Raw genomic sequence first — 26,235 nt, 5'->3', positions numbered from 1 at the left:
AATAGATATGGAAATCAAAACTGGACACAGAATGGAATCATAATCGCGTTAAACTCTTTGGAGCGAGGTTGTTTCCAAAATGCTGGTTAAATGGTTGCAAATGGATACCAAGTCCTGTGGTTTATAAAGGTTACCAGGGGTAAGACAAGAAATTACACGCATCTTAAGCCTCTCATCAGTGGTAATGACATGTTTGGAAAACATTCTCACTGACAAGATCCATAAAAATGTTGAAGCAAATGGACTGGTTAGCGACAAATAGCATGGTTTTCTGTAGGGAAGGTCGGGCCTCAGCAACTTGATCGAGTTTTTTTAAGGAGTTTTTGCAGATGATTGATAAGGGAAAAGTGGTAGATGTTGACTATATGGAATGTAATAAAAATTTTGACAAAGTCCCTCATGGCAGACTGGTACAAAACGTGAAGTCACATGGTATCAGGGGGTACCTGTCAAAATAAATACACAACTGGCTTAGTCATAGGAGATAGAGGGTAGTGGTGGAAGATGCTTTTCATAATGGACGGCTGTAAATAGTGCTGTTCCATAGGATCAGTGTTTGGACATCTGCTGTTGGAGATCTATGTAAATGATTTGCCGAGAGGTGCGTGGCAGGAGTGAAGGACTTCTGGGTAGGCGAGTCTAACGGTTTAAAACACTTACTTCAGGCGTCGGGGCCTCCATTTGCCGAGAGGTTCGAGGGAGGAGCGAAGGGCTTCTGGGAAGGTGAGTCTAACGGTTTAAAACACTCACTACAGGTGTCGGGGCCTCCATTTGCTGAGAGGTACGAGGGAGGAGTGAAGAACTTCTAGGAAGGTTTTAAGTGGGTGAGATCTAAACTGGAGACGCTACACCGTAGGGCCACCCTCCCAGCCACCTCCTCTAACCTTACTAAGAGTCTGTAAACGAGGTAAGTTTTCATGTTTCTATTTTGTTTCTTCTCTTCCTTTGTTTATTTCTGTGTGGGCTTTCACAGTAGAAGGATATGGATGTAAGGGCGGTTGCATGTTGCTCATGCAGAATGTGGCAGGTGAGAGACACTTCACATGTCTCTGCCGAATACATCTGCAGTAAGTGCACCCAACTCCATCTCCTCGAAAACAGGTTTAGGGCACTGGAGTTTGATGAACTGCGGACCATTCAGGAGGCTCAGGGGGAAATTGAGCGGATGCACAGGGAGGTGGACACTCCCCGGACACAGGATAAGGACAGCTGGGTTACAATCGGGGGAGGAAAGAGAACCAACGGTCAGAGCAGGGATCCTCTGGGGCCGTTCCCCTCAACAATAAATATACTGTTTTGGATACTGCTGCTCGGAACGGCCTACCAAGGGAAAGCCATAGTGGCCAGATCTCTGGCACTGAGCCTGGCGCTGTGGCTCAGAAGGGAAGGGGAGAAAGTAGAAAAGTGCTAGTGGTAGGGGACCAAATAGATGGATTTACAGCAGGCTTTGTGTAAAGGAACTGGACTCCCGAGTGGTATGTTGCTTCCTGGTGCTTCCCTGGTCCGGGATGTCGCCAATCAAGTTTACAAGATTCTGAAGGGGGAGGGTGAGCAGCCAGAAATCGTGGTACATATTGGCACCAATGATATAGCCAGGAAAGTGGGCGGCACGGTGGCACAGTGGTTAGCACTGCTGCCTCATAGCGCCAGAGACCCGGGTTCAATTCCCGCCTCAGGCGACTTACTGTGTGGAGTTTGCACATTCTCCCCGTGTCTGCGTGGGTTTCCTCCGGGTGCTCCGGTTTCCTCCCACAACCCAAAGATGTGCAGGTCAGGTGAATTGGCCATGGTGTTAGGTAAGGGGTAAATGTAGGGGTATGGGTGGGTTGCGCTTCGGCGGGTCGGTGTGGACTTGTTGGGCCGAAGGGCCTGTTTCCACACTGTAAATAATCTAATCTAATCTAATCTAATCTAAAGGGATTGAGGATCTGAAAAGTGACTACAGAGATTTAGGTTGGAAACTGAAGAGCAGGACGAATTGAGTAGTGATCTCAGGTTTGCTACCGGTGCCACGAGATAGTGAGATGAGCAATAGTCAGTGAATGCAGCTTAACACGTGGAGGAGGCAGGGCTTTAGATACCTAGACCATTGGGATACGTTCTGGGGAAGGTGGGACCTGCACATGAAGGACGGGTTGCACCTGAACGGGAGGGGTACAAATGTCCTGGGTGGGAGATTTGCTCGTGCGACTCTGGAGGGTTTAAACTCGTTTGGCAGGAGGGTGGGAATCATAGCCACATGTCTGGTAGGGGGTCAGTTGCACACAAGAAAGTGACAGGATATATTGAATCTATCAGGAAGGTTTCTCACGCGATGAAACATAGGGATTGGTTAAAGTGTCTGCTTTATTGCATGGCGTGTCTGGAATAAAAGTGATGAATTTAGAGCATGGATCTGTACTTGGGGCTATGATGTTGTGGTCATAACGGAGACATGGGTTCCACAGGAGCAGGAATGGTTGCTTGATGTTCCAGGGTTTAGAACGTTTAAAAATAACAGGGAGGGTGGAAAAAGAGGAGGGGGTGTCGCTTTGCTAATCAGAGAGTGCATCACAGCTACAGAAACGAAGGTTGTTGAATAAGATTTGTCTACTGAGTCAGTATGGGTGGAAGTTAGGAACAGCAAGAGAATAGCCTATGCATTGGGGGTTTTCTACAGACTACAGTAGAGCATTAGAGAGATAGAAGATCTCATAGGCAGGCAGATTCTGGAAAAATGCAAAAGTAGCAGGGTTGTTGTTGTGGGTGATTTTAATTTTCCCAATATCGACTAGAACCTCCTAAGTGCAGATGATTTGGAAGGAGCCGTTTTTGTCAGGTGTATTCAGGAGGGTTTTCTTACTCAGTATGTAGAGGGGAGAGGCCATTTTGGAGTTGGTGCTCAGCAACGAGCCAGGACAGGTGTCAGATCTCGCACGGGGAGAGCACTTTGGTGAAAGTGATCGCAACTACCTCAAATTTAGCATAGCCTTGGAGAGTGAAAGGAACAGTTACCGAAGGAAGATATTTAATTGGGGAAAAGAAAATTATGACACTATCAGACAGGAGTTGGGAAGTATAGGTTGGGAGCAACTGTTCCACAGAAAGGGCACAACAGACATGTGGAGACTATCTAAGGAGCGGTTGTTGCGATTTATGCTCAAATTTGTTCCCAAGAAGCAGGTAAGAAGGGTAAGACTAAGGAACCTTGGATGACGAGAAGAGAGGCATTTTTCATCAAAAGGAAGAAGGCAGCTTACGTAAGGTGGAGGAAGCAAGGATCTAGCACAGCGTTAGACGATTGCACGCTTGCGAGAAAGGAGCTCAAAAATGGATTGAGGAGAGCCAGGAGGGGGCAGGAAAAAGGCTTGACAAGACATATTCGGGAGAAGCCAAAGGCATTTTACTCATACGTGAGAAACAATAGAATGATCAGGGAGAAGGTCGGGCCGATCTGGGATAGCGGAGGGAACTTGTGCGTGGAGTCTGAGCAGATAGGGGAAGCCCTCAATGAGCTTTTTCCTTCGGTTTTCACCAAGGAAGGGAACTTGTCGTAAATGAAAACTTAGAGGTGCTGGGATACAGTCTTTACCAGATCAAGACTGATGAAGTTGAGGTGCTAGTAATTTTGGAAAACGTTAAGATTGAAATGTCCCCAGACTTTCCTAGGCTGCTACGGGAAGTGAAAAAGGAGGTTACTAAGCCGCTCGTGAGGATATTTGCCTCCTCACACTCCACGGGAGTCGTACTGGAGGATTGGAAGGAGGCAAATGTTGTTCCACTTTTCAAGAAGGGTAATATGGAAATCCCTGGCAATAACAGACCAGTCAGTCTTACATCTGTGGTCAGCAAAGTTATGGAAAGAATTCGCTGGGATAGAATTTATGTCTATTTGGCAAAGCATAGTGTGATTAAAGGCAGTCAGCATGGCTTTGTGAGGGATGGGCCGTGCTTCACAAATCTTATAAAGTTATTTGAGGAGGTGTCAAGGCAGGTCGCCGACGGTCGAGCAGTGGATGTGGTGTATATGGATTTCAGCAAGGCATTTGATAGGGTTCCACATGGTAGGCTCATTCATAAAGTGAGGAAGTATATTATACAGGGAGATTTGGCTATCTGGATTCAGAATTAGCTGGCTGACAGAAGGCAGAGAGTGGTTGTAGATGGGAAGTGTTCTGCCTGGAGGACAATGTTGAGTGGTGTCCCGCAGGGCTCTGTTCTTGGGCCTCTGCTCTTTGTAGTTTTTATAAATGACTTGGATGAGGAGGTTGAGGGGTGGGTTAGTAAATGTGCAGATGACACAAATGTTGGAGGTATCGTCGATAGTATAGAGGGCTACTGCAGGCTGCAGCGCGGCATAGAAAGGATGCAGAGCTGGGCTGAGAAATGGCAGATGTAGTTCAACCTGGATCATTGATGCATTTTGGATGGTCGAACTCGAAAGCTGAATATGGGATTAAAGACAGAATACTTGGCAGAGTGGAGGAACAGAGGGATCTGAGTGTGCAAGTACATAGATCCCTCAAAGTTGCCAGCCAAGTGGGTAGAGTTGTTAAGAAAGCATATGGTGTCTTGGCTTTCATTAACAGAAGGATCGTGTTTAAGAGCCGTGAGGTTTTGCTGCAGCTCTGCAAGTCCCTGGTGAGACCACACTTGAAATATTGTGCCCAGTTCTGGTCGTCCTATTATAAGAAAGATGCAGAGGCTTTGGAGAGGTTACAAAGATAGTTTACCAGGATACTGCCTCGACTGGAGCACTTGCCTTATGAAGAAAGGTTGAATGAGCTCGGACTTCTCTTTCTGTAGAGAAGGAGGAAGAGAGGAGACATGATCGAGGTGTACAAAACTATGAGAGGAATAGTTAGAGTCAATGGCCAGCGACTTTTCCCCAGGGCAGGATTGACTGGTACAAGTAGTCATAGTTTGCAGATATTAGGAGGAATGTATAAAGGAGACATCGGAGGTAGATTCTTTGCGCAGAGTTGTGAATGCATGGAATGCATTGCCAATTGAGGTGGTGCAAGCAAAGGCATTGGTGACATTTAAGCGACTGCTGGACATGCATATTGATAGCAGTGAGTTGAGGGGTGCGCAGGTTAAGTTACTATATTTTACATTTGGATTAAGTCTCGGAACAACATCGTGGGCCTAAGGGCCTGTTCTGTGCTGTACCTTTCTGTGTTCTATGTTTTATGAAAGGGTAGATGGTCTAATTAACAAGATTGCAGATGATACAATTATTGGTGGAGCTCCGGATCGTGAGGAGGATTGTCAGAGGATGCAGCAGGATAGAGATCAGTTGGAGGTAAGGGAAGAAGAATAGAAAATGGAGTTTAATCCAGATAAATTTGAGGTGATGCAGTTTGGAAGGTCAAGAACAGGTGAACATTATACAGTGATTAGTAGACATTTAGGAGTATTGATATACATAGATCTGAGTGCGCCGGTAGACAGATCACTGAAGGTGGTAGTGCAGGTATATAATGATTTTACAAAGGTCTATGGCATGGTTACCTTCATTGAAAGCGATATTTGCTATAAGGATAGCAAAGTTATGCAGAAGCTTTCCTGAGATTTAGTTAAGCCACACTTGGTGTATTGCGCAAATTTCTGATCACCACAATTCCAAAAGGATGTGCATGTTTTGGAGAGGGTACAGAAATTGCTTGCAAGGATACTGCATGTTGTGGGAGATTTCAGATATGAGGAAAGAATAGATAGAGAGGGTTTGTTTTCACTGGAACGCAGGAGTTTGGGGGATGACGTAAGAGAGTGGTTATATAAACGTGACTGGCATAGATATATTGGAAAGTAAGAGGTTTCTTCCCATGGTGGAGGGGTTAATTACTAATGAACACACCTTCAAACTGCGCGAGGGGCAATTTAATGGAGGTGTGCGAGGCAGCATTTTCACACAATGGAAGATAATTACCTTGAAGGTGTTACCAGAGCAGGTGACAGAAACAGACGCAGTACCAACTTGCAAGAGCCACATGGACGAATACCACAAGGAAATAGAAGGATACAGATCCCCTCTTTGAGAGCATTGTAAGTATGGAAGGGTAACATGTGCCGATTCAGGCTTGAAAGGATCTGTTCCTGTGCTTTACTGTTCTTCATTCGTTTCTTCGAGCTAGGTGAAAAGTGCTCCAGATTTTATCAAGTTAAGACGTATGAAGACCATTTTGAAGGAGAGTCATACCAGTCTGAAAACATTAACTGTGTCTGTCTCTCCACAGACGTTTTCGGACCTGGTGAGTTTCTCCAGCATTACCTGTCTTGTTTTAAATATGCAGATTCTCACTTTATGTTGATTTTAAGGAGGACCATAATTAGAATCAATGCTCCTGATGTATCATCACCAACCTATCTGAACATTATATGATGCAGTCTCATGAAAGTATCTACACATTAGACTGCGCACAGTGCTCTAACAGGAGGCATTGGTGACGCATTAGTGTTGACTCTATCTGTGAACCAGGAAATCCATCTGATCCAGAGGCGTGGAAGAGCAGTTCTGACCCGATTGATTAAGAATTATATAAGAAAAGAACTGTGGATCATGTGCCATTGATCAAGAGTGCCACTGAACTGGAGGGACTTTGGCAATTGAGCTGTTACTGGCGATCCAGTGAGCTCACCGTTGTGGGAATCAGAGATGAGCTTTATATAATTCGAACAGCTTTCACCCCCTTGAAATCGGTGAAGCCCAGTTGGCGATTGTGTACACCAGATCCCTTCGTTTCTGCTGTTGGTCAAACTGGGCACTTGAATGAAAGGTAATACTGGCAAAACTAAGGAACAATGGATAAATAAAGATATTGAGGCTCTAGTCAAGAAAAAAAAAAGACAACTTGTTCAACTGAATCTCTTAATCAATATAAAGACTGGAAGCACGTTCTTAAGAAAGAAATCAGGACTACAACCAGGATATACGAGCTAGCATTTCATAGATCATGTTAAGGATATTCCAAAGAGATTGTATAAATTGAAAGAAAAAGGGTAGCATCCTGTACTCATCAAGGAGGTCATCTTTGTTTCGAACTGCAGGAGATGGGAGAGGTACTGCATGAATATTTCGCCATATGTTTTTACTCTGGAGACAGAAATTGAATCTAGAGAATACAGAGAAATACATTTTTACATTTTCTAAACTGTTAAAAAAAACAGAAGAGGACGTTCTGGAGGTCTTAGAGAATATCAAGTAGTATACAGTTTTGGGACCTGACTTAATGTGTCACAGAACGTTGGGAAATCAGGGAGGAAATTGAAGCTCGAAATATTTCCATCATCTATTACTATGGATGAGGTGATTGATGACTGGGTAATCTTTTATCTTTGTTTCAGAAATGTTAGAAGGAAAAAATAGGGAACAAGAGACCTTTGTGTCTAACTTCGCTTGTGAGTAAATCGTTGAAGGTAATGCTCAAAGGTAGGAGTTTTGGACATTTAGAGAGATAAAAAAATGATTAGGAATAGTGAGCATGGATTTTGCGAGGAAAGTTATGTCTCACAAAAGTGAATGAGATTTTTGAGGAAGTTACCAAAATATCGATGATTGCAAAACAGTAGGCGGTGTCTACTTGGACTTTGGCAACGCCTTCGACAAAATTACACATGCTACGTTAATTAGTAAAGTTAAGTCATGTGAGATTTGGGATGAGCTTGCCTCATGGTCATAAAAATGTCTTGAGACAGAGGGTAATGTTGCAGTGTTGCTTTTCATAAAGGAGGCCAGTCATCAATGATGGTCCAGCGGGATCAGTTCCAGGTATTCTTTGTCATTTATATAAGTGATTTGGATAAGGATATAGAATGCATGGAAAGTAAGGTTGTGGACAACATCAAGATTGGTGTGAGTTTAGACAATGTAGAGATTTGTTTAAGATTACAAAAAGATCTCGATGAAATGAGTCAATTGGATGAAGAATTGCAGAGTTAGTTCAATCTGGATAAATGCGAGGCATTGCATTTTGGTACACCAAACAAAGATATGGCTTGCATAATCAATGGTAGGGCCTTCGGTAATGTTGTATAACAGAGGTACTGCGGGGTAGAGGTACGTTGTTCTTTAAATAAAGATTTGAAAAAGAAGGAGGGGATAACTTATTTGTACATATGTGCATCTCATAGGAAATGAGAATACCAAGGAACTGGCGGATGTATATACAACTACACCATGAAAACCATGATCAGTTCTTTAGTTTTACCACCACTGAGAAATCTGTTGGTAAAATTGCACTACGGTACCAAACCCTCTAACTCCTTTCAGTATTCGGACTCATCGTTGGTGGATATCCTTCTTACCACAATAGTGCCAACAGCAACGTTGTAGGTGGTGTTCATTAAGAATTTGGCAACATAGTTTTGGGTAGGCAGAGGTTGTATTAAGGATGTTAGAACGCAACCTTGGAGGGTTCCAGTGTTGTGTGTTAACGTGAGGAGGTTTAGTTGTATATTTTCATTGATTGTGGTCAAAGGGTTTAATGTCTGAGGATCCAGTTGCAGAGGATGGAGCCAAGTTCTATGTCTCAGATTTTTAAAATCTGTTTATAGAGGATAATGGTGTTAAAGATGGAGGTTTAGTCGATGAGAAGGAATCCGACCTAGGCGTCCTTCTTGTCCAGATGTTACAGGGATGCGTGCAGGGACACAGAAACGACATCTGCTGTGCACCTGTTGCGGCTGTTGGCAAATTGCAGGGGATCAAGGCTGTCTTGGAAACTAGAGTTGAAGTGGACAATTAACAGCCTCTCAAAGCACTGTATGGTTATGGAGGTCAGAAAGACAGTCTCGCAGTCATTAAAGGTCGTTGCATGGGCTTACTTAGGTACTGGCATGATTGTCGTCTGAATTGGACATGCAATATTTCCTGCCCGGTGTGATGGTGCAGGGCATCTGCGACCGGCTGGAAAAGACATTGGAGCGGGAGGGAGAGGATCCAGCTGTTGTGATCCACGTTGGCACAAACAACATAGTCAAGTGTAGGAAAGAGGGCCTGTTTGGGGAGTATCAAGCACTGGGAAGGAAATTGAAGAGATTCTCGAGGGTCAGAATCTCTAGATTACTGCCCGAGTCACGTGCTAATTGGCAGAGGGAGAAGAAAATTAGGGAAATGAACACGTGGCTAAGAGATTTGTCTGGGAAAGAGGTATTCCATTTCATGGGACATTGGCAGTAGGTTTTGAAAAGGGGCGATCTGTACCATTGGGACTATCTGCACCTGAACCAGTCTGGAACCAATTTCTGGTGAAAGGATAAATAGAGTGGTCTGTAAACTTGTGAGTCGGGGAAGGAAAGGGAGCAACAGGGAGTATGGAGTCAAGTGGAAAGATAAGCAGCAGGCTAACATTTGAGCATGTCTTACGTTCGAGGCAGACGAGGAATGAAGCAATAAAGGAAGAATAGCTTAGGACATACTACTAGAGGTGTTAGAAATCATGAGGATAAGAAAATTAACATTAATGTGCTTGGCCTGAATGCTCGGAATATTCTAACAAAGCAGATAGATTTACAGCACAAATCATTGTGAATGATTATGATGTGATAGGCGTCACAGAGACGGAGTTACAGGGGGTCCAGGACTGGCATTTAAATATTGAAGCATTAAGTCAGGGAGCTAGGCAGAGGGGTCGGGGCTGCCTTGTTAGTTAAGAATGAAATTAAACCTATGGCACTAAATGGCATAGGGTCAGATGATGTGGAGTCTGTGTGAGTGGAGTTGAGGAACCACAAACGCAAAAATAATCACTATGGGAGTTATGTCCAGACCTCTCAGCAGTGGCCAGGACCAGGGGTGCAAGATGTAACAGGAAATAGATTGGGCATGTCAGAAAGGCAAGATAATCGCGACCATGACTTCAATATGCCAATAGTCTGGGTGAATAATGTTGCCGATGGATCCAACGAAGGGGAATTCATGGAATGCTTACAAGACGGCATTTTGGAGCAACTTGTAATGGAGGCTACAATGGAATGAGTAGACTTCATTAAAGATCTTAAAGTAAGGGAACACTTAGGAGGCGGCGATCATAATATGGTAGAGTTCAGTCTGCAATTGAAAGATAGAAGGCAAAATCGGATGTAATAGTGTTACTGTTAAATAAAGGTAATTACAATGGTATGACAGAAGAACTGACGTATATCGAATGGAAGCAATGCCTAGTGAGGAAGACAATAGAGCAACAATGGCAAGAGTTTCTGGGTGTAAAGGAAGACACAATACAGAGGTTTATCTCAAAGAAAACAAATATTATCTGGGGGAGGTATTAGACAGCCATGGCTGACAAAATAAGTCAGGAAGTGTATCATAGAAAAAGAGAGAGCCTCTCAAGTGGCCAAGGGCACTGGGAAATCAGAAGATTGGGAAGACTACAAAAATCAAACAGAGTATAAAAAAAGAGAAAAATAAGGAAGGAGAGGATCGAATATGAAGGTAAGCTAGCCAGTTATATTAGAAATTACAGTAAAAGTTTATTTCAATACATAATAAACAGACGAGAGGCAAAAGTGGACAGCTCTAAATTGATGCAGGAAGGCAAGTGATGGAAGATAAGGGAATAGCTGAAGAACTTAATAAATACTTTGTGTCAGTCTTCACTGTGGAAAGCATGAGTAATATACCAATAATTTAGGAGTGTCAAGGGGCAGAGTTAGGTATGGTAGCCATTACAAAAGAGGAAGTGCTAGAAAATCTATAAAGGTCTAAACATTGATAAATATCCTGGCCCCGATGGGCTACTTCCTAGAGTTCTGAGGGGGGTGGCTTAAGAAATAGCGGAGGAGTCGGTTGTAATCTTTCAAAAATCACTGGAGCCAATAGAATGAAGTAGCCAGTTGAGGAGAGTTTGGCAAGACATGGCTGATGAAATTCAATGTGAGCAAATGTCAGGTCTTGCACCTTGGATTAAAAAACAATACAGGCATGGACTATTTTCTAAACGGTGATATAATTCGTAAAGCCAAACTACAAAGAGATCTGGGAGTGTTAGTACAGGATTCTCTAAAGTTTGACTTGAAGGTTGACTCTTTGATTAAGAAAGCAAATGTAACGGTGTAATTTATCTCAAAAGGGTTGAATCTAAAAACAGCGATGTGTTACTGAGACTTTATAAAAATCTGGTTAGGCCCCATTTAGAATACTGTGTTCCAGATGGGCCCCACATCTCAGGAAGGACATACTGGTACTGGAACGTGTTCAGCGGAGATTCGCACAGATGATCCCTGGAGTGGCAGGCCTACCATGCGATGAAAGGCTGAGGATCCTGGGATTGTCTTCATTAGCATTTACCAGGGTGAGGGGAGGTCCCATAGAAACTTACAAGAAAATACATGGCTGAGAAAGGGTGATGCTAGTAATTTCTTTCCATCAGGTGGTGATACTAGGACCCGTGGGCACAGCTTTAGAATTAGACGTGTTCAAATTAGGACGAAAATGAGGAGACATTTCTTCATCCAAAAAAATAGTGGGCTTGTGGAATTCATTTCCATGGACTGCAGTGGAGACTGGGACGTTAAATGTCTTCAAGGCAGAGATTGATAAATTCTTAATCTCGCAATGACTTAAAGGATACGGGGAGAGCGTGGGGAAGGGGCGCTGATTGAATTGTGGAGTGGACTCCATGGGCCGAATGACCTTACTTTTCCTATGTCTTATGATCTTATGAATATGCCTGTCTCAACCACTTCCTCTGGCATCTCATTCCACATACATACCTATCTATGTGTACAATAAGTTGTCCCTTGGGTTACGTTTTATTCTTTTCTCTCTGACCTACAATAGATACTCTCCAGTCCTTGACTCACCAACTCTGGGAGAAACACTCAATGCATTAGCTTTACCCACGCCTCTCCTGATGTTATACACTTGAATTAGGTACTCCCTCAGTCATCTGCGCTGTAAAAGAAAATCCTTGCTGGTTCAATCTCTCCCTAGAACTCAAACCTTTGAGTCCTGGCAGCATCTTTGTAAATTTTGTGTAAAGTCTTTCCTGTTTATTAGCCTCCTTCCTATAGTAAACTGACCAAAACTGAACACAATAAACCAAGTGCAGCCTCATCAAAGTTCTGCACAACTGTAACATTGTTTCCCAACTTCTATACTCAATGCCCTGACAAAATGGTGGCCACTTCTTCACTACCCTGTCTACCTGTGACTCCACTTCAGAGAACTGTGCGACTGAGAGCCTGTTCCACAACAGTCCTAAGGCTATACCGTTCACAATGGAACTCCTGCCTTGATTTGACTTTACAAAATGCAAGACATCACACTCATTTATATTAGACTTCATTTCCCATTCTCGGGTACGATTCCCCAGCTGATGAAGTTCATGCAGCAATTCCTGATAACCTTCCTCATTGTTCACGATGGCTTATATTTTTGTATTATCTGTAAACTTACAAATTGTGCTTTGTTATTCTCATCCAAATCATTGATCCAGATAACAAACAGCAACATGCCCAGCTCTGACCTTTCAGGCACTTCAAGAGTTATAGACCTCCAGTCCGACAAGCATCCTTCCACTATTACGCTCTGCTTTCTATCATCAAGCCAATTGTTCACTGTTTTGCCAGCTCTCCCTGGATTCTTTGGGATCTAATCTTCTATAGCTACTAATCACGTGGAAGCTTATCAAAGATCTTCCTGAAATCCGTATTGACTACGCCGTTCGCCCAAACCTCGTCAACCGTCTTGGTCACTTCATCAAAGAACTCCAACAAATTTATGAGACATGATCTCCCACGCACAAAACCAAGCTACCTATTCCTTATCAAACACTGTCTTTTGAAATGCACGTTATCTCTCAAGTGGGTTGGAATCTTCCAAAATTGAATGTTTAATGCTTGTTTATTGTTACTCTGCCAATTTTTCTATTCCAGGCTGGTAATTCCCACGAGAATGGTGATAATCTGGCATTTGTTTTAGAAGTGCAAAGGAAACTTTATTTCCTCAAAACAGTAGTAACAGCGATTTCTCCCTCTAACTTCACACTTTCAGGAGCACTTATTCTTTCTCTGACGAGTCCACTACTCTGATCAGTGAAAATTGTCAATCTTTCCTGATGCAAGTTTGGAAAATACATGTTGCCAGTGATTGAGTGGTTTAATAAAGAAGAAGAATATGTTTTGAAATTTGCTCAAAGCAATTTGAATCTATACTTAATCGTAAATGCTTTTGATTCACCAGTAGCTCACTGAAAGCACTGTTTGATTTGACTTATATTATCACACACAACTAGATAAAGTGAAAAGCAATGCAAATCATATCTTACATTAGAACATCAGAATAAAATAACAGAATGCAGCCACAGAGAAGATACAGAGAAATAACAGGTTCAAATGACAGGAAGTTTGTTCAAAACTCATATAATAACAGGGAAGAATCTATTATTAAATCTGCTCGTAATTGTCTTCAAACTGTTGCATCTTGTGACCAGAGGAAGAAGGTGAAGAGAGTATAACAAAATGCTTATGAAAATGAAAGCCGTGATTGCAGTTGGGGAGTTGGCCGGGGTGGGGAGCGGGGAACGGGGTGGTATTGGATTGTGATTAACTGAAGAATCCACAGAACGCGCTGAGAGTGAAAGAATTGGTTGAAGTCTATTTCCCTGTCCTCACCATTCTATGATTCTTTACCTGATCACAAAACATGTACTTTTAACAACTTCTGGTCAAGGTAGATTCGAAGTTGGATGCTCCAATTGGAGCTCTTCTGCTCCTTCTGTTTATTTCTCGCTTCCATATATTTGTACTGTTTTTCTCTCTTTTCGTTCCCCTTTTGGTGTTTTCTGCGTCTTGATGTTGATCTCCCCATTGGCAGGTTTTGGCAGGTCTCTGGGTGACTCATGGTGTGGACGAGCCTAGTCTGTCAGTGTCACATGCATGTTACAACCTGGTCTCGTCACGGCACTGATCCTCGGCCTCTCGGCAGTTCATAACAGTATCTCAGCATGTCATTCTATGGATCCTGATAGGGAATGTTCCGATTCTCCGGGGCAGATCGGGAAGGTGGCAGCGTCAGCTATAGTGGCGATTCCTGTGTGCCTGAAGAGCGAGACTGGCTAAAAACTGTCGAATTTTCAAAGATTCCTTTATTCTCCTAGTTTCAACTACAAAGAATTTCAATGTTAAATATCACTTAATTTCTTTCTTTCCTTATTTCCATTAAGCAATGCTTAACTTTTTGAGGTTTGCTTCTCTTGCTGCTTTGTACTTAAGTTTTATTTTTTGTACCTAGGTGGAGGTGTAGATGTATCTGAAATGACACCATGGCGCTTTCTGCACTTTTCTTCACCTGTACTTCTGCACTTGAGTACAAGTGACAATAACATCTATATAATAACAACAGAATTATCTGACCACAGCTGCTGGTGGAGAATGAGTAATCGACGTCGTAAATGTGATCGGACGCAGGTTTTTGTAACTGCAAGGATACTTGATCAAATGCTGTGCGCTCCTACACGCACAGAAATAGACAGCCGTGTGAGGTGCAGAGGTGCCTCTCAGCTCTAAAGTTAACAGCGTTTCACTGTGTCTTTTCGCCTGGTAAGGCTCTGATGTGTAATTTGTAACTAACCCTTTTCCAACAGAGTGGAATAAAGCTTCTATTTCCCTTCCTGGTTGCTTTCTATACCAGTACATGTAGCTGTAAGCTGTATCCTTCAGCATGCATCTGAGTTCAGGCGAGTCTCCTCTTGAAATCGAAATGATGTTTGGAGACTGCTCCACGTACGAGGCCAGAATTCCTGTCGAACGTAAATTGGAGCAGATTCAAATTTCTGACAATATGTCACGAGGGCAATGATTGAATTTAAACTAAGAATATTCAGTAATATAAAATCTATCAAAATAAAAGCATTTTTTAAAGCAAATTACAAGAATTTTGTTCTTTTTTAACTGAATTATCAGGTGACTTTTAAAATTCATCCAATCCGTTTTCAGCAAACCCAGATATAACCACAACAATGTTTAATGGACAGTACAGATGTAATTTTTAAAGCGTCGTTTTATGTTGCAATTTAGGAGTAGGGAATGCGTTTTTCTGAAGAAGAATCATGATCTCAATGTGAAGAATGCAGTTCTCTTCAACACAATATCTTCCCTATGAACCTTGTAAAACTGCAGAGCTTCCTCAGTAATGAAAGCCATGATATCAAGCTTCAGGATCTGGAGTAAGAATCGGACCTCTAACTTTGTAAATAAGATGATATAATGCTAACCAGTGAGCTACTGTTTGACAATGCATTGTACTTTCCATCGTCTGACTTTGACTAACTTTGCGGTAATGCAAACATCCAGATGAGGTAGTAGACTTCATATGGCATGGTGCTGTCATTCAGCACTGGCTCCCTCTGTTAAAGAAATGCAGTGCATGACACCTGTGAAGGCAATTTCTCTGCTCCATCCAATGAAATATACCACATCCGGTTCCTATCTCTCTCCCCGTCATTGTTTGCTGTGAAACATAAGCTCTATTGTGCTACATTTTTCAGTGACCAATTGTATTGCAAAACGACAGGGCAGTGTCAATAATATGGCTCAAATTTCAACAAGGAGGAGATAGTTTGGATAATCAGAGATCTTTTTAAAATTGAGTTATCAGCAACAAGATTCCAAGCATGAAAGGTGATGGAAGATAAAAGTGCAAGTTGGAGATGAAGGGAGTTTTTCGTGTGTCGACATGCTATGATCTGAAACGCATTGTCTGCAAGTGTGGTTTTAGTGGAATAATACCACATTTCAAAACGACTAAAATAAATAAACGTAAGGAGAAATATCAGGAATGAGGAAGAGAGAAGGTGGAGAGAGATGAAATAAATACCGTGATAATGTCGAGACTCTACCAATGAATGCGCAACTGATAAACTGGAGTTTCAGGGAGAAATAACTTTTACAAGAAATTGGAGACCAATTCTTTAATTATTTTTTGGCAAGTCTATGTCCGGGCTGGGCTAACATTGATTGTACATGCCTTTTTTTATATAAAAGTCATTCATGAAATGAAAGCATCGCCAGAAAAGTCAATATTTACTGCCTATATCGAATTGCCAAGACGACAGTTCGGAGCTAAGCACTTCGTTGAGTGTCTGGAGTCACATGTAAGCGAGAACAGGAAACGATATTTGTGAACATATTTATCCCAGGTCCGTAGACTATTCCTGTATCTCAGGATGAACAGGCCACCAATAATAACACTTGGACTTTGCTGGCACTTTTCCTTGAGAAGAAAATCCTTGAGATGCCTTCTTGCATTTTCCTTTTCTGTTCACCCCCGGTTTTGCTGGAACATTCCAGAAGCCCTTCAGAGTCAGCCCTATTGAAGTGGGCAGGACATTAGATCGCTTTCCTAAAAGGACATTCGTGAAACAGATACGAGTATCTGTATTTTAAACACAGTTTCGTGATCACAATTATTTGGAACAAGCTTTGAATTATTTCATTTTAATGTGCAAATATTTCCTCGAAACGTCACTTATTGATACAGACTTTGTTTAAGAAAAGATTGCATTGAAAATAAGGGGGACTGTAGACCTGTGAGTCTGACTTCGATTGTTGTTGGAGGCGACCATACTAGCGAGGAATTATGGGCATTTAGAGAGGCAAGGATAGATTCCGGATAGTTATGATGGTTTTGGGTGAGGAACGTCATTTTTCACAAACTTGGTAGTGTTTTTTTGAGTAAGTTACCAAAAAGATTGATGATGGCAGAACGATAGGCATCCTGATTTGGATGTTTGTAAAGCCTTTGATGAGCGTCTACATAATAGATGAATTAGTAAAGTTAGGTCACATGGGATTCAGTGTGAGGTTGCGAATTGGATTCATAATTGCTTAACCGGCAGGAGACGGAGTGTGATGGTGGAGGGTTACTTTTCAGACTGGTGACCTGTCACCAGCTGTGTTCCACAAGGATATGTTCCGGGTCCTCTTTTGCTTTTATTTTATTTATATAAGTGATTCGAATGCGAATAGCGAAAGCACGTTCGTAAGTTATTGTAGAATGCAAAATTTGGTGGCATAGTAGACAGTACAGAATGTTTCCTAAATTAAATAGCGATCTTGATAAAACGGGTCCATGGACAGAGAAATACGGGAGTGAGGTCAATCTCGATAAATGTGTGGCATTGCATTTTGATAATCAAACAAAAGTAGGGCTTACACACTTCCTTGTAGGTCCTTAGGTAGTATTGTGGAACAGGGGGACAGTGGTGTGCAGACACATAATTCTTTGAAGTTTGCATCAAATATCGACAGGGTGTTTAAGAGAATTTTTTTTGACGCTGGCGTGCTTGCCATTGTTGCCCAATCCTTTGAGTATAGGAGTTCGGAAGTCCTTTTGAAGTTATAAAAGACACTCGTGAGTCCTCTTCTTAAATATTGCATCAGGTACTGATCACCCATTTATAGGAAGGATATCAGTAAGTTGCAAAGGGCTCAGAACGGATGTACCAGGATGTGGCTTGGCATGGAATGATTGAGTTATAAGGAAAGACTGTATAGGCTGGGACTTCTTTCACTGATGCAAAGGAAATTGAGAGATGACCTCACAAAAGTTTATGAAAAATTGAGAGGTATTGGTAGAGTTAATGGTCTTTTCCAATGGATGGGGAATTTAAAGACTGAAGCTACATTTTGAAGGCGAGAGGACAGAGACTTAAAAAAAAAAAGGACACGAGATACAAACGTTTTACACAGTGGTTTGTTCGTGTGAGGAATGAACCTCCTGAAGAAGTGGTGGATGAGGATACAGTCACAATGTTTAAAAGACACTTGGATAGATGCATGAACAAGAAAGGTTTTGAGGGATATTCGCCAGGAGCAGGTAGGTGGGACGAGCTTATTTTGGGATTATGTTTGGCATTGACTGATTGGACTTGAGGGTCTGTCTCGGTGTTGTGTAACTCTTTGACTTCATTTCAAAAGACACTGTATTCTGGCATTTGGAGGGCACTACTGGGTGTGTTCACTGGGCAGATTGGACGTAGTGATCTAATTTAAAGAGCTAAATTTCTCAGAATCAACCTTATGGTCGTCGTTAGTTCAGTCGGATCCTGTGCTTTCATGAAACATGCAAAGTTCCAGGCCTAAGCCCTCCTTTCTTTAATAGAGTGAGGCTGATTCCAACAGCGTGTGACTCTTTTTTTTCAATCCACTTCAGAGAATTATGGCTGATGGGCCGATGCACTGAGGGAGAAGAAAAGGAGAGAAAGTGCTGCTGCACTCTTTGAAAGGTGATGTTGAAATGAGTCATCTCTCAAATCATCAATTTCAATGCTTGAGAGTTGCAACTGCATTTGTGCTCAATTATAGGATTGGACTCTGATAAAACTCGTCGATGAATACCACTGAGTGTTTCACTCACCATTTTCAAGGAAAGATTATTAAGGAACAACCGTGACACGCGACTGGATTTATCTGCAAACGTTTCGTCCCCTGGCTAGGCGACATCATCAGTGCTTGGGAGCCTCCTGCGAAGCGTTTCTTTGATGTTTCCTCCTGTATATATTGTGGTCTGTCCCTGCCGCTTCCGGTTATCAGTTTCAGCTGTCCGCTGTAGTGATTGGTATATTGGGTCCAGGTCGATGTGTTTGTTGATGGAGTTTGTGGCTGAATGCCATGCCTCCAGGAATTCCCTGGCTGTTCTCTGTCTGGCTTGCCCTATGATAGTAGTGTTGTCCCAGTCGAATTCATGTTGCTTGTTGTCTGCGTGTGTGGCTACTAAGGATAGCTGGTCGTGTCGTTTCGTGGCTAGTTGATGTTCATGTATGCGGATTGTTAACTGTCTTCCTGTTTGTCCTTTATAGTGTTTTGTGCAGTCCTTGCAAGGTATTTTGTACACTACATTAGTTTTGCTCATGTTGGGTATCGTGTCCTTCGTTCTGGTGTTATTAACGTCTCCACTAGAAGGATTCAGGAGAGGACAGTGAGGTTTTGACGTTGAAAATATACCCCGAACATCAATAGTCTCTCCCTGCCTACTAATGTGAAATGAGCCTTGAGTGTCCCTGGGGGCTGATGCAGGTTTTTTGTGGCTGCAAAGTCACTTTCTCAAACGCTGTGAGTTACTGCATGATAGAAGTAGAATGTTGTGTGAGACGGTGAGGCACTTCTTAATTCGAAAATGAACATCCGTTTGACTGTCTTTCAGCCTGGTAGGTCTCAGATGTAACATCTCGTGCTCCATTTCCCGATCTTGTTGCCGTCTGTACCAATACATTAGGAGATCGCCGATGTGCTTCAGTGTGGATTTTAATGTAGCCAACTCTCCTTCTGCAATCGACATGACATGGAGAGACCGCTCCACAGAGGAGGCCAAGATCACTGTTCAACGTAAATTTAAAGAAAAAAACTCTCAACGTTATGACAATAATTCATTAGAATAAGGATTGCATTTAAAGAAAAGGTTTACATTCACATGCAAAATGCCGCAATCTAGAAACGTATTTTAGCACATTAAATAAAGTGAAATAATTTTACTGAAACATCTAGTCACTATGAATATATTATTTCCAGCAAAGCAAGGTTCCATAACAACTGCGTGACAATGACAACTACATATGCCATTTGAAAGGGTTGCCTCGGTTTGATATTTTTGGGGCAGGCATGCTTTTCGCTGAAGAGGTCACTATGATTATTGTCACCAATGGAAAAGAACAATTCTGTTCAGCATTATCTGTTGCCTTTGAAACTTCTGAGAGTGCATAGAAACTTGAAGAATGATGCATCGAGTGTCAGTGTTGACTTCCAACTCAAGGATCCGGAGTTAGATGCGGGCCTGTGACTGTCTAACACAGATGTGAATGAGCTACCGTGTGCTGCATCTCATTTGACAATGCATTATTGTATTCACGGTGTAACTTTTCATAATCTGGCGATAGTGCAAATATCCAGAGGAGATTATAGACTTTGTGCACCACAATCTTGTCATTTAACATTAATCACATGTTAACATGGTGCAGTCTAATAACACCTTTGAAGGAGATTTCTCTGCACCATTTGCTTAAATACACCACATTCTGTTGCTAACGCATTCATGCCACACCATTTACTTCGAAACATAAGCTCTACCTCATCATATTTCTTAATGACGCATAGATGGCAGGACGATGTCAACAGAAGAGCACAAATTTCATGAGGCTTGGATAATTCAGGCAAGCAAAGACAATTATTCCTTTCGCCGGCCATTACCAACAATGCAGACATTAAAATTGAGCAACATAATTAACCAAAAGTGAAAAATTAAAGATGAAGTGACAGTTTCATACATTGAGACCTTCTGATCAGAACTGCATTGTCTGAAAGCGTGATTTGAGCAGAATAAATTTAATTTGTGAAATGGACTTTGATAAATGCCCGTCATGACATGTGCCTGGAATGGGGGAAAATAAAAGCAGATCGACAGGGATACATGTGCAAAATTTCGTTTTTATGAATATAAATAGACATTCCTAAAACAGAGATTTCAGTGAAACAGCGTAGTAACAATTTGTTTCCTGAGATGCATGTGTCACGATTTGTGCTAATGCTTATTACTAGCACATTCGGCTTTGAGAAGGTGGCTGTGAGGTGACATCGCGAATCTTTGCGCTCTATTCTATCACCTTGCTATTTGATTATTTGCCTGGGCCTTCTCAGAAGGCACTTCAGAGTCATCTCTATTGAACAGGACCTGAAGTTAAATGTACTCCAGACCAGGTCAAGTTGGCGGATTTCCTTACCTGAAGGGCAAATAGCATGTTTTTGAAAGACAATGGCAGTTTCTTGGTCACTGTGATGATAACAACCTTTGAATTGAAACCTTTTTAAAACGGGAAATGTAAAATGCCTTACTTGACATGAATATCTCTGACACTTTTTCATGGACATTTTACAATGACTTGAGGAAGATAAGATGGGGAGAGCTTTGTTGAAAGAAATAAGGCACTATGCTGATTCCATCTAAATTGTTGGCATTGATGGCAAAAATAACCTCATGGGCCCATTCTGTTCTATTTTAATCCTGTGGTTTTGTGCAACACGCAATAATGTTAGGCTAAAGTGCTCCCTTGTTCCATGCACAGAATCGTTTTCCACGAATGTCTAACTGTTTTGTTTCTTCAACTTAATTCACTGGGCATGGCGTAACTGAAAGATGCACTGTCAGACAAGCAACACACAGAGAGTGCTGATCCTCCAATACTGCACTCTTCGCGGGTTGATGTCAGAATTCCTTATAGATTCCTTATAATCACAAAGCTTGAGATTTGAGCTTTCTCTTTGGTTTGACGGCACTACAGTATTGAAAAGCCTTCAAGAATACTATTGAGTGGCTTACTTGTCCATTTCAGAGAGGGCTAATGGTCTACAGCGTTGCTGTGCGTCCGTTGTCGCATATGAATGAGATCACCATAAGATAGGAAAATTTGGACGTGAACCTGCAGGGAAAGAGATTTTCATTTGAATCCCAATGTGTTGAACGATAGATTAAATTGACTAGTAAGAGATACACTGGAATTGAGCGAAGTATGAGTGATTTCCAACGTTTTAATAATGCAATCACTTTTCATCAAATATAGCATTGCTTGCCTACCATTAACATTTGACTTTGATACCCGATTTCCTGGTCCCATCAGATTGGGACATGGTTTATTCATTTCTCTCTGGAGAGAATGACGAAAATGTATTTAAGTTACACAGTGACTCTGCTTCTTTGCCTGTCAGATACTGAAGTCACCTGAATCTCAGAAGTATAAATAAGAAGGAGAACTGTATTGGCATGGATGCATTGAAGCAGATGGGAACCAATGAGAGTTTGGTGAGTTGAAGAGATCAGTATTGGGAGAGGGGGACACACAACTTGCACACTTGTGTAACTTTATGTATTGGCGCATCCAGAACACCACTAAATGGAAATTTTCTCAAGGGGCTTGATTACAAACAAAAACAGAAGAGTCTCAACAAACAGTGGTTGCACTGTTTGGTGTGACAGATCTGCCAGAGAGATGAGATGCACTGGTATCCTGGGTGCAGAGTATTAATTATTTGGTTCTCTTTGGAATGTCTGGCTAATTTGCAGATTTTGAGAACAATACGGGAGGCTTCAGGGGAGATATGATTGAGTTTCTCAGAAAAAATGAAATGCTTTGTTGGTGAGAAAAGAGGAAATGTGTCCATTTGAACAACACTTTGCAAAGATCTTTAAGGCGTGGTTGACTGAGTGAAAAGTTTGGAATCGGGTTTAATCATGTCATTAGAACAAACCTTTGATGACACATGAGAAGGGAAACGATTCACTGTTTGATAGGTTAAGAACAAAGTGATATTGAGATTGAGAGAAGAATCTTCGCAAAGCAGTGAGAAAAAAAAAGCCCAAGTCCCATTTTATTTCCTTCCCATTCTCTAACTCCTAACTGAAAATGTACCCTGCACATCAATTGTCTGTCCCCATCTCTCGATGCGAAATGAGTCCTGAACGTCCTTGGAGTCGGATGCAGGTTTTATAGCTGCAAAGATACTTTCTCAAACGCTGTGCACTGATGCACGTACAGAAGTAGGCACCTGTGTGTGATGGATAAGCCCCTCTCAGTTCCAACTTATAAAACGATTCACTGTGTATTTTGGCCTGATAAGACTCAGCTGTGTAATTTACAACAGCTCCTGTCGCAGCAGAGGAGAATGCAATTTCTATTGTTCGATTAGGTTGCTGTCTGCACCAGTAAAGTTCACTGTAAACTGTATCCTTGAGCATACATTTGAGAGTTACCGAGTCCCCTCCTGTAACTAACATGATGGAAGTAGATTGCTCCACGTAGGATGCCAGATTCCCTGTCGAATATAAAAGGGACTTGATTCAAACTTCTATAAAGAATTCATAAGAACAACGACTGTACTTAAACAGAAAATTTGTAATCATATAAAACCTGCCGCAAAGGAAGAAAATTCTAAAACACATTACGAGCATTTTGCTTTTTCTTTAAACTTGATTGTCAGATTACTGTTGAAATTCATCACGACCTGTTTTGAGCAAAGCCAAATACAATCAAAGCAACGTGTAATGACCAGTGCAACGTGTAATGGAGCAGGAAGAAGTGGTTGAGCATATTAGACTAGCAGATTCGAAGCTAACTTCGCCCATCCTTCCCCGGGGGATATGTGCAGCACCAGTTCAGCAGGATTTACCAGTCATCTCTAATTGACAAGAGCGCATTTCGGAGGTGATTATTTTGTATTGGGCCTGGAGTCACATAGAAGCTTGACCAGACAATGACATTTGTGAAACATTCGAGTTTTACCAAAAATCGATAATTCCTTCATGGTCATCATTAGACTCATAATTCCACATTCCTAATTATTGAATCCAAATTCCATCATTTGCCACAGTAGCATTAAACCCGTGACCTGTAAAGTTCCTGCTTCCTCCAGACAGTCCACCAATAATACTATGAGACCATTGTCTGCCATGACACTTGAGGGAGTGGTGGTGAGATGCCCTTTTGAATTCTAGTATTATGATGTTTACTGGACCATTTCAAATATCGTTTCAGTGATTGCAATATTGATATGGGTCTGGTGTTGCACCTATTCCAGATCTGCTGACCTGATTATTTCTCGTCAGGACAGCAGATCTCCTTCCTAAAAAGGCATAATTGAAACGGATACATTTCAATTTACTTCAATGTTCTTTTGAAATTTACTCATGCTTTCGTGATCACAATTGTTTGAACTCAGTTGAAGTGTTTCTTTTTAATGTACAATTAGCTACTGGAAACGGATTTCAATGATACATTTTAAAAGACACGATATATTGACACAAGAGAGGTAATGCTGTGAGGATGTCTTCAAAGGGTAAATTAACTATGCTGATATCATCTAAACAGCTGGTATTGACAGAGCGCCGTCAAGGTATTCTTCTGATCTGAAGAATTGCGTGCTGTTGTAAAATGTGCGACACTCTTGCATCAAATTTCTCCCTTGTTTCATGCTGTGAGTGGTATTCCGAAAATTTATGATTATTCTGTCAAATTAATTCTCTGCGCATGGGCTAAGGGGACGATGAATTGTCAGAGAAGCAGTGCACAGGGAGTGATACTGATCTATTTGACAGTTGATTAGAGGAGACTTCTCTAAAACAAAACATTTCATAGCTTGAGTGCATCTGAACTTTTGCATAAAAGTGTGATTGGATTGTAATGACACACATCTGTGAATATTACTGAGCGCTTTATTCTCAGCTTTCAGTTAAAAGTAATACTGAACAACATTGCTGTGGTGCTCTATTTACATATTGATGAGACTGGGGAAGGATGTGCGAAGTTAGCTTCGAATCTGCTCGTCTAATATGCTCAACCTGGCCTCAGTTTGTAGAAAGGGGATATAAATTAAACAGTAGGGTGTGCTTTTGGAAAAAATGAAATTCCTGTGAGTTTTCAGAGTATTTGATTTCCAGATATTTTGCTAGTGAGTTTCATTTCAATAAACCCTGCAATGACTGCTGGAAATTCATACATTACTGTGATATGCGGTTTTTGATGGTCTTTCAGAATCATTCCTGAATTATGACTCTTTCTGCTGGAAAGAACAAAGATGGGATACTAATTTATTGAGGAAATTTGGTTCTTTACCTGTCTCATGGTGAAGTCATTTCCGTCGATATAGAAAATGTGTCCTGAACATCAATATTTTGGATCCACCTGCTCGTGGGAGATGAGTTATGAGCGTCCCTGGAGTCGAGTGTGGGTCTTTACAATGCAAAGACAACTGCTCAAACACTGTGTGGTACTATACGCACAGAAATAGACAGCCATTTGAGATGGAGAGGCACCATTCAGTTCCAAAGTTAACAGTGTTTGGCTGTGTCCTTTGGCCTGATAAGACTCAGATGTGTAGTTTGTAACAGCTCCTGTCGCAGCAGAGTAGAAAAATGTTTCTACTGGTTGTACGAGGACATTTGGAAAATGCTAGATCCTTCAGTGTGCATCTGAGTGTCTCTGAGTCTCCTTCTGCAATGGAGACGATATGTAGAGACTGCTCCAAGTATGAGGACAGAATTCCTGTCGAATGTAAAATAGAATCTATTCAATTTTTTTTTAAAAAGTTCATTAAAGTGAAGGCTGTATTTGAGCAAAGGGTTTGTATTTACATAGAACCTATTATAATCCAGAACATCTCTCAGAACATTTCAAGCAATAAAATAATCTTACTTAAATATCTCATCGCGCTTCAAATTCATGCTGGTAATTTTGAGATAAGTACGATCTAATAACATAATTGTGGTGATGACCAGTGCATCAGTTTGATATTTTGAAGCTGGACGACATTTTCTTTTTACAGGCCATTGTGATCATTGTGCCCAATACAGAGGACAAATCTTTTGGATATTATGTGTTTACTATGAACCTTGTAAAATGTAGCACTCTCTCAATATGACATTTGGATTACCGATCTTGAATTCCAACTGCAGGATCTGAGTGTAAATTGGTCCTATGATTTTCTAACAAAGTTAGGAGAATGTTACCGAATAAACTAACGCTCATTTGACAACACATTGTCACAACTATTCAGGGTATCTTTGACTCATTTGGAGATAGTACAAACATCCTTATGAAATAGTAGACCTCATGCAGTATGATTCTGTTATGTAACACTTGTTCACTCTGTGCAAGAGTTACACTTTTAAACCCCCAATAAGGCAGTTTCTCTGTGCCATCTGATTAATTATACCATATCCGGTGGCTATCTGCATGCCCAGGGACTATTTGCTGTGAAACCGAAGCTCCACCTCATCCGATTCCTCAGCAACGCATTGGACTCTTAGGTGACAGGTCAGTGCGAATAATGTGGCTGAAACTGCGAGAGCGAATATATATTTCAACTGAGCAAAGGTATTGGTTTGTTAATTATAAGAATCCAGACGTTGAAGATCATGCAAGATATTTGATTGAAACTGTAAGTGGGAGATGAGGAGAACACATGATACATTCAATGGCCAAATTTAAATGCATTGTCTGCAAATGTGGTCTGAGAGGGATTACAACAACTTTGAAAACATATTTGAATCCCTGTCTTTAAAAGAGAAACGGCTCAAATGAGGGAAATCGCACGTCAGGATGATTGGACGAACACACTGTAGAGACGTCACGTGATTATATTTGATTATGCCAGTTATCGTGCAGAGACTTCAGGGAAACAATCTTTGACTGGAGAGTAGTAGCTCTTTCATATGCTCTTTCGAGTGTTGCGGATGTCGCTGGATGGAATAATAATTATTGTCCATTTTTA

The 26,235-nt window shown here is 41.5% G+C and overlaps 1 gene segment (V, D, J or C); it reads right to left on the bottom strand.

Moving 5' to 3' along the window:
* Positions 1–14,266: 14,266 nt before the first annotated feature.
* LOC122544077 lies at positions 14,267–15,322 on the bottom strand. The segment is given in 2 exon segments: positions 14,267–14,723; positions 15,254–15,322. Coding segments are annotated over 2 exon segments (444 nt in total).
* Between the last annotated feature and the right edge of the window lie 10,913 nt (positions 15,323–26,235).

The sequence above is a fragment of the Chiloscyllium plagiosum genome, chromosome 46 (assembly GCF_004010195.1).
Source record: "Chiloscyllium plagiosum isolate BGI_BamShark_2017 chromosome 46, ASM401019v2, whole genome shotgun sequence".
In the NCBI taxonomy this organism is placed as follows: domain Eukaryota; kingdom Metazoa; phylum Chordata; class Chondrichthyes; order Orectolobiformes; family Hemiscylliidae; genus Chiloscyllium; species Chiloscyllium plagiosum.
Note: the sequence above shows the minus strand (reverse complement) of the source record. Positions and strands in the feature narration are given on the sequence as shown.